The sequence below is a fragment of the Malaclemys terrapin genome, chromosome 4 (genome assembly GCF_027887155.1).
Source record: "Malaclemys terrapin pileata isolate rMalTer1 chromosome 4, rMalTer1.hap1, whole genome shotgun sequence".
In the NCBI taxonomy this organism is placed as follows: Eukaryota; Metazoa; Chordata; order Testudines; family Emydidae; genus Malaclemys; species Malaclemys terrapin.
In genome coordinates, this window is record NC_071508.1 from 104,184,735 (window position 1) to 104,202,575 (window position 17,841).

Here is a 17,841-nt window from a genome sequence, read left to right on the forward strand (position 1 = left end):
CCATCAAACAGATCGCAGGTGGTTATGTCTTCTTTATTATTGAAATGAGCTAGATTTGAACTAGTGATATAGAAATGGAAAGCTCTGCATATCATTACTCATCTCTTGAGCTAATTCTCCATACAGAAAATTCTTATTACTGAGTCGTAGAATTAACTTAAGCCAAGTTATAAAAACAGCATTAGTCATAATAAGAATGCATACAAAGAATATATATATATATATACACACACACACACACACACATACATATAAATGAATAGGTAAGAATCACATTGTAAGAAATGCAGTCACCTACATGAGTAGTTTGGGGATGGGTCCAGGATGGGAGAGAGAATTGGGGATTTTGCCCCAAAAGTACAGAGATGGAATTTTTTTTTTGTTTATTTTTTTATGTACACCATTTCACAGATCACTGTAACATCTTATAGATGCACAACTCACTTCACCAGATACTGTATATATATTTGTAGCTAAAAAGAAATAATCTTTTTATAATTTATGTTTCATAGAAGCAAAACAGTGAATTAAAATCTGTTTTTTTCAGAAATTTTGCATGCATGTGGTTTTTAGTTTTCATGAGGGAACTTGTCAGTTTTGTTTAAAGAACCTTTTATAAATTAAGCTACTTGATATTGATACTCAACTTTGGCATAATTTTCAAAACCAAATTCCTAAAGTATGCTTGTATGTTTTATCTACAAAGCCCTGCATTTGTACATGTAAATCAGTTAGAGTGCTAACTCTAGTTTGTGTGTGCAGAAGTATCTGTATGTGCATATTATCTACATGTGCAAAACTTGTGGGCGTCATTTTGGATACCAGCTTCAAGGCTGGTAGAAAAAGTGAGTTCTTTGGTAACCAAAATAATACTTGTACATTCCTACAGATGTTAGTCAATTACCATGTAGTGAAGTGGATAGTCTGCTTCAGAATTTAAAAAGAATAGGTTCAAATTCTTCTAAGGTTGTATTTTTACTAAAGCTATGATTAACTTTTATTCTATCAGTATGATTCTACATTAGAAAATTGGTATTATATATATATATATAATAATATGATCCAAAACATTTCACATGTAAAATAATCCAAGATATTAAAAAACAATATTTTAGCCATATAAAGTTACAGTATCTTTAAGATCTGCCTCTTGACACAAGGATTAGCTATATAAGAGGTCAGATTAATGAAGGCACCATTAGGACTAAGGCCCGCCTGCAATAGGATCCACACTTTATATACCTGTATCTGCACATGCGTGTTTTATATTGCTTTGTAGGTAACTCAAGAAAACTCAGAAAACAAAAAACAAACTTTAACCTACGCTTCCTCCCTTGGCTTGGATGTCCCTAAGGTATCCATCTAGGCCTTCCTATGTCCTAATTCCTTTTGCTCAAAGAGATCATTCCTACAAGGCCAGGTGGAGTTGAGAAGCTGTATCCGTCACAGTCATTTAGCACTGAACTTCAGATGCTTTATTTAGGATTCTAACAGGGTGGGTCAACAAAAGAGGCCTGCCACCCAACATAAACAGGCTCTGCAGTGTTTAGAAGAGATGGAAAGATTGGTAGGTTTTCACCAGTTTGTCATCACCAGCAATGAAATCCTGCAGTAATTTACACTGCTTCCTCTACCCTATTGACTTCTTTTTCATTCAGGGTATTCCACAAGTCACTGCCAATTAGGGGAGAGCTTTGCAGCATAGCTACTGTAAGAGCCATGCTGTCCAGGAGAGATAAGGAAATGTGGGAGGCAGTGCAAGGCAGGAGGCCACCACATGAATCCTTTGAAATTTGCAATATCTGGGAGACATCCACAAGTTTAATTGGTGGAACTCACAGCCATGTCAATTGGGGTAGAGTGAAATGACATGCTCCTGCATATTCCCCTTCCCCCCATACTCCAGTGTAAAGTTATCTGGTTTGGGATGCTATGGCTGTGTATTGCTCAGGGGACATTAAAGGTAGTGAGATTGTGAAGCCTGTGGTCTCAGGTATTATTTCTCAATTAAGGTGATAGTTCTATCCAAGGACAATATTTATACAGCTCTTACTCAAGAATTTAGTCATTAAACATTTGTTGTTGTCTTTTCTTTTTTTGAAGTGATGTAACTCTGCCCTGGATACTTTTCTGAAATAGGTCAAGCTGCGTTGGCCAGTTGATTTGTTGAATGTACATTGCATTTGTGCATGTGCACAAGTCTAATTTCCTGACTTCTATGGTTTTTGTTTCATGATTTTTCCAGTATCTATTTAAAAAACTATTTAGGTCACATGGTGCTATTTTAAAGATTAGAAATGCCCCAGTGCATCTTATAATAATTAAAATGTTTGTCTGATGATGGGCAACATTGAAATTAATATTTTTAAATCCTTTCAACTCCTTCAACTATTTATTTCAGTACTTTGTATATCAACCTTGTGATTGGCAAATGCATACTTCTGAGGTTATAAATATTGCATATGTATTTACTTAGCTGTAAATAGATCATTAATCTTCACTTCTTAGGGGATGACTTCTCGCTCCAGATTTTATGACATCATCCCCCAACTAACTAGTGAAGATAAATTTCATATCAAAACCTAAACTGCAATGTCTAAGGAATACTCAGACTACACTGAGGATAATGAAATTACCTTCCTGAGATATGGGTGACCTTAATACTTATAAGTGGCTTTGCTGTCAAGAAATAATTAGGTTACATATATCATCATAGGAAAAGTCTGTATCCTCAGAGTTATTGCATATGTGGTGTACACATGTTTAATACCGTTTTCTTTAAATTTATTTAATATGTTTAGCTATTATTGTGACTAATCTCTTTATGTGCTAAGCTGTGCTGAACTGGCTAGATAGAGACTTTCTTTCCTAACAGTGAGTGAGAAGACCAAGGACATAAAAATACACCCATCCATCAGTGCCAAAACCACCGATTCCTTCACTGAGAACAATTTAATCATCATAAAAAAATTCTAATCTCCCTTTCTGCCTGTCATTATTTCACATGCAGAATATTGCTTGCATTAAATGTAAATGTCAGTGGTCAAGGCAGTGGGCTGGGAAGCGGGCTTCAATTCCAAACTTTACCACAGAATCCTGTGATTTGGGGCAAATTACTTAATCTGTCTGGATTCAGCTCCCAGTCTATAAAAAGGAGTTAATACTTTACACAAGGTTGTGATGAACTAATTAATGTTTGAGGGGTAGCTAGATACTATGATGATGGGAAACATATAAAGTACTATGTATATTGATAAATTCACAGTACCAGTAACATTGTCCTTTTCTGTGAACTATAGCCATTTGCCATTTTTATTTTGTCTTAACAAGGATAAGGATGGTGATTGTCATATGGTCTCAGTCAATATCAAAGTACTGAAATCATGATCCAGTTTTGCAATCATTATTCACAATGAGTAGCACTATGCATGTAGTCATAGATTTAAATGGGATTATTCACAAGTGAGCACTACTCAGAGTGAGTAATGGTTGCAGAACCAGAACCTAAACTTGTAATCAGTATTGTCTCTAAGACTGACAGAGGTTCCTGCTGAGGCCTCATCAGAATAACTGATGTATCTCAGGGTAAATTCAAATATTGTATTCCAGGGAATTTCTGACATAGATTCAGGCAACTAAAAAGTCTAGTTTCCCTGGGCTACTTCCTACGATCCCCTTGCTGGGTACCTGCACTCTACAGGCATCCTCCATCTTCTTGGGATATGCAGCAAGCAGTAGACTTGGTAGCTGTTCACTTGGGTCAGTCTCCTCCAGGGCCAGGGAGTGATGCAGCACGGGTTCAGCTCTGGGGAGCTGCAGCAGCCTGGAGACATCTGCTCCTTTCCCTGGCTCAGACTGAACTGGGTTAGAGGTTAGAGACTCAGCCTTTTATACTTCCTGTCCCACCCATTGGCTTCTGGTGGGAGGGGCAAGCCTGGCCTGGCTTCACCCACCAGAGATCACAGAGTGACTCCTCCCCCCTCAAGCTCAGTGGGAGGCCACTCTGCCTCACTACGTGGTCCTTTGTAGGCCCCCTTGCAATTCCTGACATCAGGAGTGGGAGGCACAGCACAGAATCTCAGCCTATGTCTTTCAGAGGCCTGGAACCTGTATGTGTTGATACTCCCCTCTTGGCTCGAATTTGGCAAGCAAATGTTTAATCAAGAAGCCCGTTCTTAAAATATGTGATCAAAAAGCTGGTGGTAACCATCAACTTAATTTTATTTGATCTATTGTGTGTATTATTAGTTCTATTAGACTGTGGAATAGTGTTCAAATGAAAGTAAGGTTGTGAGTACTGGCACTTGAAACTTAAAACAGGACTGGACAAAAAGAAAAACTGTATACTATCGGGAACAATCTTGCATTGGTAGCAGCATGAACAAGATTATTATTATTTCTAGTGCAGCACCTAAAGAACCAATCAAGGCCCCATTGTGCAAGCAACATAGATGGTCTTTGCTCTAGAGAACTCAATCTAAGAACCTAGTTCCATGTTTAATTTCTGTGGGCTTTATGCTCCCCTATGTAGTAAAAAGGTTCAGAAAGGGCTGAGATTCACAAAAATATACTACAAAAATAGCTGAATAGGTTAATACATAAAATGCTATCTAGTCATGAAGAAAAAAATGTTTATTGCCAGAAACACTTACTGAAGAGATGCAAAAAATGGGGATGAAATATTCGAGAAAATGGAGAACCCTGCACTATTACAAATATGGCAGCATCTGCGGGAGTGGCTACAATGAATGGAAGTGTTCAGCTAATTGTTTCCAAGTTCTTTGCAGTCTGAGATAGCACCCGCTCATCTTCAGCATTTGCAAATGGTCAAAGTATGCTGAAATACCGTATATAAATGTTCATAAGCCAAATTTTTTTGGTAAAAAAGTGAAGCATCAAAGAGCGGGGGTCAGCTTATCATTTTAAACTCTATGGAATTATTGAATTGAATATCTAATACATTGTCGTTTTGTTTACCTGGAGCGTTCGCAGGCACGGAGCACCTCAGCTCCCAGTGGCTGTGGTTCGCCGTTCCCAGCTAATGGGAGCTGCGGAAAGTGGTGGGCAGCATGTCCCTCGGCTCGCGCTGCATCCTACAGCTCCTATTGGCTGGGAACAGCAAACCGCAGCAACTTTGAGCTGAGGGGCTCTGTGCCTGCGAACGCTCCAGGTAAACAAAACGTCCAGGCCCGCTCGTGGCTTACCCTGATGGGCCGGGAGCCAAAGTTTGCCAACCCCTGAAATATAGAGTCAGCTTATGAAAGGGTTATACAGTTTTTGCTGTTTTTACCTATCCATCTTGGGGGGGTCGGCTTATAAACGAACGGGCTAATAAACAAGTATATACAGTATCTATTGAAAAGGTTGTATTGTGCGGATGTTTGTTAACAACATGTTAATGCTGCTTAGAGTTGTTCTGATTTATTCTGTTTTCTGAATTGCTTCCCTTTCAACTTTCTGTATTAATGTACATTGTTTTTCCAGGTAGTATATATTGTATTGGGGTTTTGCCCTGACTTCTCTCACATTTCCTTAGGCCACACCTCCTTGCTGGAATTTGCAGCTCTTATGGAACCATTTCTTTGATGTTACAGCTTAGTAAAGCACCAGGTAGGCAGCAAGACTTGTGGGTTAGAATTTTGAGACAGCTTTTGCAGCAAGTTGCTGCATTTTTAACACACGAACCACAGGAGCATACAGGCCAGTAAGTCCAAACAGCCAGAGAAAGACAGATGGAAAACATTATTGCGGCTGGCTTCTGGTATTTAAAAAAAAAAGTTCTAACTTAAAACCCGTTCATTTTTAAAAATTATATTTTGCAGGCTGTTAGTCTGCAACTTGGAAAAGCTTTTTGTATTTTCTTTGAAATATATAAGATGGCAGTTCTTTAAGTTTAAAAGGCAGCTTTTGCATATATATTCAACCCTCTTTTAATAGAATTTTTCATTAGATATTGTGTGTAGAATATATACTATGCTCCAAACTGCATTTCAGTGGCATTTTGTGTTAACATTTATTGAACCCAAGTTTATTAACCCAAACTTTGGCCGTCTAAGGTCCACAGACATCTCATCAAGAGCCTAACAGTATATCTATACTACAGCTGGGAGCGTGCCTCCTAGCCCATGTAGACAGGCTCATGCTAGCTCCACGCGATCGGCCGAACCTACCGCGTCAGCAGGTAAATAAACTGGCCCGGCCTGCTAGGGTGCTTACCCTGGCGAGCCGCATGCCAAACGTTGCCGACCCCTGCTTTAGACATTTGCATGGTGTATATGGGGCCAATTTCTAGCACTAAACTTCCACTTCAACAGATGTATATTGAAACTAAAAAGTAAGGTAAATATGTGAACATGCTTTGTCAACTGCACAAACATTCCTGTGGATTAATCCACAAGAGTAATCTTCATATGTGCACACTTTAAAAGATACCATTTGGGAACCACTATGGTAGTGTGGGTCCCAACCCAGCAGTGGGTAACAGGAAGGTTCTAGATGGATTGCAATGGCCAGGACCAGATTAATCCATCTCTGGGCCCTGGCCTTTGCAAACATACACTCCTCCTGGCTCATTGCAGAGTTGAGACCCTTGCAGGGGAGGGCAAAGAGGATGGAGTAGGGTTATTAAAGCATGGTCACCCTGCAGTGGTGGCTGCTGTCCCACAGGTCTGGGCCCAGCTCCCAATTCCGGCATTGCGAACTGGCGCACAGGGGCTCAGCATCATGTCGCAATGCCACTCACTTTGGTTCAGCTGCCCCTCTGTCATGATGGAGGGTGGCTGGACCTGACCTGAATGGGACTTCAACCCCATGCACCAAGTCACAATGCTTAGAGCAGGGAGCGGGGCCCAGCCGTGCAGGACAGGAGCCCCCACTGTGCGGTGAGTGCAGGGCAGACTTGCTATCCAACCACTCCCACCAGGGCCAGGGCAGGATTAGGGTTGTGATAGTCGGGGCAGACTGGTGCATATATGTAATGGCAAATCATAAAAACAGACAAAATGCAGTTGGGTAGGTTGTCTTCGTAAAATGTTCGGGAAGCACTGCACTACCAGATCACAAGGCCAATGAGGTGAAAGATGGCTACACCCCATCACTTAGGCCCCTCTACTCGATATCTACAATCATAGAGTAACATTTTTGTAGGTTTGGAGAAGTCCAGGATCAGGAGAACAATCTGTTCTGTGCTTTCCTGTGACCCAAGGTTGTTCCTGCAGACACATAGGCACAATTACTAGCCAGAATTCGACCCTTGAAACCCATTATACACACTGGAGAGGAAAATGCTGCCCTACATTTACAGTTTCTAATAGAATTAAAATCCTTTAACATTCATATGCTGATTTCTGCTGGTGTGTTGTGAACAAAAAGGATAGCACCTATGTATATGGTTAATGCTTTTAAGAGAGAATACCCTGAAGTAAGTAATATTTACTGAGCGTTTACAAGGAAATTTGGTTGGAGAGAAGGCACACCATATCGGTTAACTGCATGAATACTAAACTCAGACTAATTCTACACCATGCTCACAGATTTAACACAGATATTAACATATTAATTCTCACACTAAGTTATGTTATCCCATTAGAAGTCTCTTCCTTACTACTAAAATGATACTTGCCCTTACAGCAAGAATCTGAAAATATCTAGGTTGCTATCTTTGGTGTTATTGCACAGTAGAAGAATCTTGGTTGGGCTTCTGTTTGGTCAGCACTTTCATACAATAGTGAGTTCAAATTAAAAACACCAACAGTATTAGGAAAGACAATAGGCTTGATTTTCTTCTTGCTTACATCAGTTGTACACTGACATCAGACCCAGTGAATACAAAATTCAACACCAACTACATGCTTCTTCAAAAGTGTTTCATAATTCCATGTATCTTTTTTTTGTTTTCTTCAGAAATACAGTTCCTGCTTACCTGCCTCCTGTAACAAAGAGACTATTTCTGAGCCAAACAGAAAAATGATAAAGTTTTTTCTCATGGTGAACAAACAAGGTCAAACAAGACTCTCCAGGTATTATGAACATGTGGAAATTCATAAGCGGACAATGCTGGAAGCTGAAGTAATCAAAAATTGCCTTTCCCGTTCAAAAGAGCAAGTAAGTTTTTTTTTTCTTCTGAGCTAGCCATTTTATTTGAAATGGAACCAAGGAAAGAATATTACACAGTGAACTACATTCAAGATTAGAATGTTTTGTGTTAGGTTTTGCTGCCAAAGTACTTCTTGACATGAAAATTCATATATAAATCTATTTTCTTTTTCTCTATAGTTGGTTTATTATAAATGTAGTGCAAGAATCAGGTTCTCTCAAGAAAATCCATTTTTTCCCCAAACATACTATAGAAATTGACATATGCATGCTGTTGCTAACTAATAGAAACAGAACTTGCACTTCTCTTTAATGCTAACATTGCTCTGTATTTCTGTATTCCTGAAATTGCCGATATTTTGTCCATGCAGCCTTCCTCAAGGTCAGATGGCTAAAATAATGGTGTGGCTTTGTGCCATATTCTAGATGAATTACTACTAAGGAATTCTGTCCTAATTTGGTATATGGTTTCCAAGTTATCCAACTCCAGAGCTGATTAGTAAAAACACAATTGTTTTCTTATAGAACTTGAATGACTTTTGGGGATTTTTTTTTAATATTTTCCATTTTACCTGATACAAAAGTCCCCTTTTTTACATAGATATTGGAGAATTCTAGACATATGATACATGAAATGAAGTTTAGAGGGCTCATCAACTCATGTATGAGCCAATATTCCTAACCATGTATCAATACATGATAATGACACAGGTACTTGTGCCTTTGTTAGCTATGTATTGGATTATTCCTATACATTTTATATTCTGCACATGGAGAACATTTAAAGACTTCAACTAGTGTAGAATCTGCCTGCCTGCTCAGCTCAGTGGTGCTTCTCTCAGGGAGATCCTTGCACATGTTCTCTGCAGCCTGCACTGGCTCTCTATTGTTTTTGGGTGCAAGTCAAGGTGTTAGTTCTGATGTGTAAAGCACTAAATAGCCTGGATGGAATCCTGGCCCTATTAAAGCAATGGGAGTTTTGCCATTGACTTCGATAGAGCTCAGATTTCACTCATTTAAGCCCTGGTTACCTCACAGTCCATGTCTCTCATCATATGATATTGCAGTTAACTGAGACCAGCTGAAGTTCTTTGACCTACAAGCACCCCTAGTTAAACTGGGAATGGGCTGCAGGCAGTGCCTTTCCAGAGACTGGTACTCAGCTCTGGAATTCACTTCCGTATTTGATCAAGTGTGTTGACTTTAGGGTGCTCTTCTCATTCCTCAACTTTTAAGGGAAGATGAGTTGAAAGAGCAAAGTTATTACACTTGACGATCTGGGAGAATGTTATTGTTGATTTTATTGGGACTAATTGCATAGAACAGTACTATTCAATGTGCATAAGATGGCAGAATATGGCTGTTTGGGGTTTGTGAATTTTCCTTTCCCACTGATGTTCTATTGCCTCAGAAGCAACATCTCACATGTTTTTAGGTATAATATACAATATTGAAAATAAGTGACACCCAGCTGGTGCCAAAGTGAACAAGATGGCATGTGTATTAGTTCTGAGACAGTAATAGAGAGTTATTTATTTCTCCTGTGTTAGGAGTTGTCTAACTTCTCTTCTGACAAAAAAAAGTTGTGTAAATAATTAACAACAGAAGAGCCATACATATCCATTGTATGTCATTATTCTATTTGTATCTATACTGAGACTAAAAGTAAGTGGTTATTGTATACAGCATAGTCTATTTTTTTTCAGGTTGGAAACCTGGTTTTCTGACAGAGGATTCCACATCTTCCTAGGGAGGCTGAAAATTCCAGGGCAAAGGAGAAGAGGAATATATTTTTCTCCCTTGCCTAGATATTTTCATCAGACCTAGCACATTGACCTATATATAATAGATAGAAATTATCACAGTTCTGCCAAGCAGTAGTGGATGCAGTAATGCTAGCCTAAGGATTCAAAAATCATGAGTCAGGCTCTTAAAATCATAAGATTGTTTGTTAAAATCTCATGATTTTGAAGACAAACTTTGGGTCTTATTTCCCTTTTGGTTTTTGAGCATTTGAGTTTCACATTTTCAGACTTCCGTCTGCAGCCACAAGGATTATAAACATATATTTTAATGTTTTTTAATGAAAGCTGGGATACTCACGTAATTACATGGCTCCAGGAGTTGGGGCTTTAAGAAAAACACCAAATATTTCAATACTCAATAAAATGGCAAGATTTGTCAATACTGCACAGATGTCAGGTTCTTGCAGTCAAGTTTCCCATTGGGGGAGAAATCAATTACATGGAATGTGGGTATATTTTTACTACAACTTGTTTATTTTACACTCTGCACACCAGTCCTAGAACAGAAGTGGCCTAACAGTACACAGGCAATCCCCTCTTTCCAGAATCTCAGCAAAGACACCATTGCCCAGTTCCCAGGAAGGAATTTTGCCTCAATAATGTACTCTAATTAGAGAGATTAAGGTTGAGAGCAAACTCTGCGGCTGTTTGCAACAGCTCCCCTAAAATAATCCGAAAACTAACAACAATACAGCATTTTTTTAAAAAGATTTAACAGTGCTCACATTTGAAGAAAAAAGATCTTGTGACACTGTGTGTAACAGCACCATCTGGTGACTCATGCCGTAACAATATAGATTATGAAATAGATGTTTGTTTTCTGTTTTCCCCCACAAGTCTAGAGATAGAAAGCAAGAAATGGAAACCCATTGCCCTAATATCATCTGTCTATCAATATCATAGATATAATATTCTACCTGACAATGATTTTCTCCCTGTCGTCTCTAAAATGTTTCTGTTTGGAGGAGTAAGGGAAGAGAAGAGGGATGCCCAACTGATCTGCTGTGTAATCTTGAGCAAATCATTTTACCTCTGTGTGGCTCAGATTTTTCATCTGTAAAGTGTGAATAAAACTCTCCTTGATGTAAAGTGCTTTGAGATCCACAGATGAAAAGCCCTATCTAATAACTTAATATTTTATTAATTTCCTTTACCTCCAGAGGGAGATTGTGGGGTGAAGACTGAGAAGCCCTTCGTACTTTGTGGAGCTGATTCTTCTCTCCTTTACACCATTGTAAGTCAGGAGTGACTTCATTAAAGTGAACAAGTTACACTCCTGAAACTTCTGTAAATGAGAGATGGGGCCCTATGTGTGTACACAACAGTATATTTAATAAGCACATTGTGTATAGTAACCAATTATGTCTAATGTGGCAGTTAATGTTTAACCATTTGCATTTTTATCTAGTGCTCTTTCATTGAATATAAGGATTTTAAGCTGGTGTACCGACAATATGCAGCCCTTTTCATAGTGGTTGGAATCAATGAAACAGAGGTAAGAGATTACATTTAATCTGTGAAAAATGTAAAAAATGTGGATTTAAATTAATCTTTGAATATGCCTCCGTAGGCGGTCATGGCCGTCCCTCCGCGTCCACCTCCGAGGGAGGCCATTCCTCCTCGCAGTCTGGTCTGCTAGAGGGAATTAGCAGTACTCAATGGGCCCTGGCCTTCAAGCGGGAAGGTTCTACAAACAGTCTGGGCTCTGGCCAGCAGTCAGGACAGAGCAAATACTAGGTTTGCGCCACAGCTCAGAGAGTTATAAGCTAGCCCTCAAGCTGGGTGTGGCAGTAAACAATCAGGGCTCTGGCCTGGAGTCAGGCAGAGGTATAGTTGTTCATACGCCCAGCCTTCAAGCAGGGCAGGACAGTAAACAGTCAGGGCTCTGGCCTGCAGTCAGGCAGAGCTGGAGCCCCAACCACCATCTAAGGGGCTCTAGCAAGGATGTCCAAGGAGCACAGGCCTCCTGGCCTAAGGAGGTGGTAGAGGGGATACAGGCCCACCCAACTCCACCACATCCCAGCCCAGGGCTCTAACAGTAGTTTACCTGGGCTGTTTCCTACTCTCCGCCTCAGGTGTACATGCATCCAGGGGTCATCCTCCGTCTCCCTGGGATATACCACCCCGGGTAGCGGTAGCAGCTCCTCAGTATCAGGAGTGACAGGGGTCTCAGGACGCTCATGCAGGCCCTGAGGGAAGCTCTGATTCTCCTCAGCATCCCAGCTCCCACAGCAGGGAAGACATCTGTTTCCCTCAACAGCTCCCCCCCTAATTGAGCTGCTGGGCTGGCCTTTTATACTTCCTCTTCCTGTCCCGCCTCTCTGCTTCCAACGTGCAGGGCATGGTCCTCCAGGCTCCACCCACCAGGCGGCTTGTGACGTTCCCTCCGCATCCGCCTCTGAGGGAGGCCACACCTCGTCACTACAGCCTCCTATTCCATCTTTTTCCCCAAGCAGTTTCACAATTTCTATTACAGAATTTCAAGGTGTCATTCTGAAAGCACCCTTATTTCTATCAAATAAAAAGTGGTGTGGTGGAAAAGAAAGAAGTAGTCTCTTTGGACTTCATACTACTTCAGCAGTCTGAACTGCTGTCACATGGAGTTTCCTAATGAGTGTGATACTAATACTATCTTGCAAACTGATACTTGATGGATGGAGTTGGGGTTTTTCAACAGATATCAGCATCATTACAGCCAAGCCAAATGCCAGGTCTAAAGTGCTGTCCCAACTGCTCATTGTGCTAGATGTCACTGGCCATGACAACTGGGTCCAGAGAAGCAAGCAGCTGCCATTCTGATAGGCTAGGCAGATGTACTGTTCTTGGTGAGAGAAAGAAGTGCTGTGACTGAAATTTACTATTATTTTAGGCTCTGATTCAGGAAAACAATTTAAGCATGTGCTTAAGTCCATTTCTGTTGAGGGCAACACTTAAGCACATGCTTACCTTTAATTTTCAGTGGGAATTAAGCACACGTTTAAGTGCTGGCCTGAATAACTTTGATTTCCCAAACCGGAAGCACAGTCAGTAAAACCAAGTAGGATACTTCCCAATCTGGCCCTAATTCTTGTAACTTGGTATTTTTCTTTCAATTCATCTTAAACAAAAAAACCCACAAGTTATAAGATTACGGCCAGATCTGAAAGTGCCTACTCAATTTTGTACTAAATTCTTACACAAGGAAAAAAACTCTCAGCAAAATTTCAGGATTTGGCTCCTTGAATAAAAACTGCATTGGCTCACAATAGGGTTTTTTGGTGGGCAGCTTGGGTTTTTTGTTGTTAGTTTTTGGGGTGTTTTTTTGGGGGGAGGGGCGGGGGGGAAGCAGGGGTCATTTGCCACTTGTGAGCAATTTTGGCCAATTCAAGATGTGGAATCTGGTCTCAAGGAAGTTCTGGTAGCCAGGCCTATAAACTCTCACAATGAGTGTGTCTACACAAGGATTATTTTGCTAAAATTTTCCCCCAAGTAGCACTAGTATAGACAGAACTCTAGGTGATATGTCACCTAACCCAGCTCAGTGCAGCCAATATGTCATAGCGCTTAAAACACCAGCAGCTGATGGTTCTTTTTGTAAACAGGCCCTCCCACTGGTTGAGCTGAATCAGTGTGAACAACAATAGTAAATTTTAGCAAAAGTTTCCCGGGGCAGAGAAGACCAACGTGATTGTGCACAGTAGAAGTAATGGAAATACTTATATTTTACTGTTGAGTGGGATAGCAAGGAGAAAGAGATGGCTCAGATCTTTTGCTGGCTACACTGCTAAGTTTAGTACCCATTTTTCAGTTCCACCAGTGTTAGCAATGGTGTCATTGCTAATGTACACCAGATTTGAGCATTTAGCACTGTTTTTTATTGTAAGAGTCTACACTTCGGTATTTTATGACATTATGCTGACAATGCCTGAGCCCACTCTACATTAGTATTCATACTGTTTCAGCAGTACTGGGTCTTTAAAATGAATACAAAAGCTTGTAACATAGTCATGCCCACATGCCAAGGAGGATAGTGGCTGCTCATTGCTGTAATGACTTCTTCTAGGTCAGCCATAGAGTTGGACTGGCGTACGCCTTAAGTAGGTTGTTCGGTTTTGATATAGTACATAATAATGGTCTGTGTACATTTCTACAGGTACTACTAAGAGAGCCTAAGCTTGCATACTTATTTGTGCTACTCACTAATTATTTTCTAATTGATTTCAAAGAAGCATGCAGCTCACGTTGAAATAAAATGTGAACGAATAGCATATCTTCTATCCATTCATTTAATATTTCACTTGCTTTCAAATTATATTTCAGAATGAGATGGCTGTATATGAACTAATTCATAATTTTGTGGAGGTTTTGGACAGATATTTCAGCAGAGTGGTGAGTGAGACATAGAATCCATTGCAAAACATTTCCTTTCTTTGAAAGCCTTTGTGGACAGATTGTTCAGAGACAACATAAATGAAAGAGGGGGTGGGAATCCTTGTTTATAATAATGTAAAATGTGGAGAGTTTTGGTGTGACTGTGACAACTGTAACAAGGCAGTATCAGGAAGTTTTTCATAGTTCTTTATTTTGTAACATACAATAATATAAGTATATATGGCTTATCAACTATTAGACATTGAATGCAAAAATATTTGTGCTAGGAAACAGTCTTTTTGTATGTTTATCCACCAAATGGTCCTTCAGGAATCTACATGCATCCCACTCTGAATGGCCCCATCTACACTAGCTTTTAAACTGGTCTTTTCTATATTAGATTTATTTTTCTTAAAATTGCCACCCACGGATAAGCTCCAATGGTGCTAGAAGTGAAGAAAGCACTAATGTACCCTCCCACTCAGAGCAGGGTTGGACAAAGCACTGATTGAAACACCAACTGCCAATCTATACTGGCATTCCCACTATTGCTACCATTGGTAGCAATGCAGCAGTGGGAATTTTTAAGAGAAAAGGTATTGCATAGATACAGTCAGAGTCTGGGAATCAAGTTCTGATGTGGTTCCACTTTGGCCACCCACTGTGATCATAGACTAAAACACATGTTGTTTTACATAGTTCTGACACTGGTCCTGTCCACACAGGATGGACAAATCATGTTAGAAACAAATTTAGATAAAGATGTATTTTAACAGTTTCAACATGGTTTTTTAATTTGGTTGGATATCCTACCCTTTCCCCAGCATAAGTGGCTCAAAGGCTCTGCGTAAGGGTGTGTCTACACTGGAAAAAAAGTGTTCTTAATATGGATTAGCTAAGGGTAGTAAAGACATGGCAACTCAGCTTTGAAGCTCACGTTCAGCCTGCCATATAGATTTGAACTTGAGCTTCTAAATAGAGTTAAAAGCTGAGTTGCCTTGTCTTCACTGCTATTTTAACCTGCTAACACAGGTTATTTTATTTTATTTTTTTTTTTATTGTAGACATACCCTAAAAGTTATCCTTCCTCTGGCAAAAGAGGGTGGGTGCAATTCCTTCTCGAGTCCATCGACTCCATGGTGTGCCATTGATAACTGTATATACTAAAGATCAGGTTTATAGCTTTGATTTCCCAATAATAATGCACACATTTTCTACAGCAGACTTTGGCCGGCAGAGTTGATCTTAAAGCTACTCCATGTATAAATTTGTTGACTCAGAAGATAACCTTGCCTGAATCTATCACCTTTACAATATGGGTCAAATGGTGTTAGGAGTAAAATTCCCAACTAACCATGCTCAGGCTAATAGAAGATTGGCCACTACAGTGTGCCCCAGTTCTCTAATGCATTGAGGTTGGAAACTCATTGCTACAATTGCAGTCACAACCTTAGCACTCATACCAGGAATGGAATTTGATTTCTCATGTGTAGCAGAATTTACTAGCATTTTCTTTGTCTAATTGCTCTAAGGCTGCTGCCAGCTTTTTCCTAAGTTTTAATGGTTTCAGCTGTGACTAAAAGTAGAGGCAGTATTAACATAGTAAAAGTCTGTCTGCCTTAGCACAAATATACTCTAGTACCCTTGTGAATCTACCAACTTTAACAGATGCTGCACATCCATTTCTTGTACGTGTATATAGGCTAAAAGCTGATAATTATTAGTAATTTACTGCTTGTATCATGCTACAGAACCTGCATTATTCAAAGCAGTTGGGCTTTAAAACTTGGAGAACTAAAAAGAGGGGTAGGTTAGAGAAATCACATACCATAGTTCTTTTTTTAATAACATAACACATAGAATAAATAGCAGGCCACTGAATAAGAGGCCTATAATTCCAGACAGAGGTTCTGGTGGAAACCACAGAGCCAAGGGAATAAATCTGTACTAAATTAATGTTGAGTATTTACATAATTCTAGTATCAGAGGGGTAGCTGTGTTAGTCTGTATCCACAAAAACAATGAGGAGTCCGGTAGCACCTTAAAAAGACTAACACATTTATTTGGGCATAAGCTTTTGTGGGTAAAAACCGCACTTCATCCATAAGCTTTCATGGGTAAAAAACCCAATTCTAGATCTGAAGAAGTGGGTTTTTTACCCACGAAAGCTTATGCCCAAATAAATCTGTTAGTCTTTAAGGTGCCAACAGACTCCTCGTTGTTTACATAATTCTAGCAGCACTCTAATTTCTGATGATGACAACACAAAGAGAAAAACAAAGAAAAAAGCAGTGGGAAAGAAAAGAACATCTGTCTTGCTCTAGAGGGACATTTTGTCATCTTTATATTTTTAGGTTTGCAAGTTTTAAACATTCTTGCATGTGCTATTTTTATCTCATGGAATTTCCATTCTTAAATTTAGCTATCAGACCTTATGCTTCTGTACCACAGAAAACATTCACAGAAACAGGAGCAGGTTTTCAAAGCTACCTATGGGATTTGACTCTGGGACTCCCCTTGATTTTGATGGTAGCTACACAAATATAACCAGGTGCACTGTTTGGAATCTGTGTCTCTTGGTGCCCAGTGACCTTTTTTTTTTAAAAAAAATCTTAAGTATAAACTGAATTGATCAGTCACCCAAAGTTTGATTTTTGTGATATACAAAAACTTTTTAAATGGGGATGTTGAACTCGTTCAGTGGAGTGGGCTGAATTATGGTTTTCTTTAGGGTCCATAAACCAGAGCTATAAGTTTCTGCCATATGATAGCCTCAATCCACAGCAACCCTTTCACTATGTCAGTGGACTTTTGCATAAAAATCAAGGGTAGAATATTGGACCCTGAACCAGGGATAAGGAAGCCCAGTGGCAACTTCATCTCTCTTCCGGGAAGTTCCACCCTTCTATGGCAGAATTTTAATCACTGAGAAAACAAGGAGGGAACAGATGACGCAGCAGAGCTCCATGCTTGGAACAGAGCATTTTGCTGGGACTCAGGAGCACAGCTGCATCCACAACCCTACGCTCAGTTATTGTCTCAGGCTCTTTTTCTTAAGACTCAGTAAGACAGCACTGCATAGTGTCATATGTTCAGAAAGTTTTATTGCTTGGCAACCATAATTCTTTGAAGTTTAATTTTTCAATAAAATTAAATTCTGAAGAATCTTAACTTGTCATGGAGGCTAGGATAATAGATCACAAGCACTCAGATCCCACATTAATGAGCATGATATAACTGAGCGTGGACCTGCACAAACCACCAAAGAAAATCAAGCTGTCCTGGAAGTTTATGTCTGTGCTCTGACAGACCTTTCCTTTTTCATCCAAAGGAGAAGTGGTATGTAATGCTTAATGACCAGGAGGTGAATGATACTTCACATTATCATCTGACTAAAACTAATACCCACCTATCTTTTTTCTTCCAGAGTGAATTAGATGTATCCTTTCCAGTATCATCATGAATCCATTTGTCATTTTCTGTATTCCTGTTCTTACTGCCTTGTAGTACTACTTGGCAGACATTCAAGATAAAGCAGTACCATGTTATGATTTAACAAATGAATACTGCAGTTAGGAGTCTCCCTCCCCAC

The 17,841-nt window shown here is 39.7% G+C and overlaps 1 protein-coding gene across 5 annotated transcripts in view; it reads left to right on the top strand.

The window, feature by feature from the left end:
* Window positions 1-17,841, top strand: part of AP4S1 (adaptor related protein complex 4 subunit sigma 1) — a 36,530-nt gene that overhangs the window by 12,036 nt on the left and 6,653 nt on the right. For 2 of the 5 annotated variants that reach the window (XM_054028094.1, XM_054028097.1), the window contains exons 2-6: window positions 5,537-5,610; window positions 7,903-8,103; window positions 11,308-11,394; window positions 14,199-14,267; window positions 17,677-17,700. In XM_054028094.1, the coding sequence (XP_053884069.1) occupies window positions 7,966-8,103; window positions 11,308-11,394; window positions 14,199-14,267; window positions 17,677-17,700 (318 nt within the window). In that variant the 5' untranslated portion in view covers window positions 5,537-5,610; window positions 7,903-7,965. The remainder of the gene's footprint in view (window positions 1-5,536; window positions 5,611-7,902; window positions 8,104-11,307; window positions 11,395-14,198; window positions 14,268-17,676; window positions 17,701-17,841) is intronic. The other 3 variants (XM_054028095.1, XM_054028096.1, XM_054028098.1) reach the window with 2 other exon arrangements.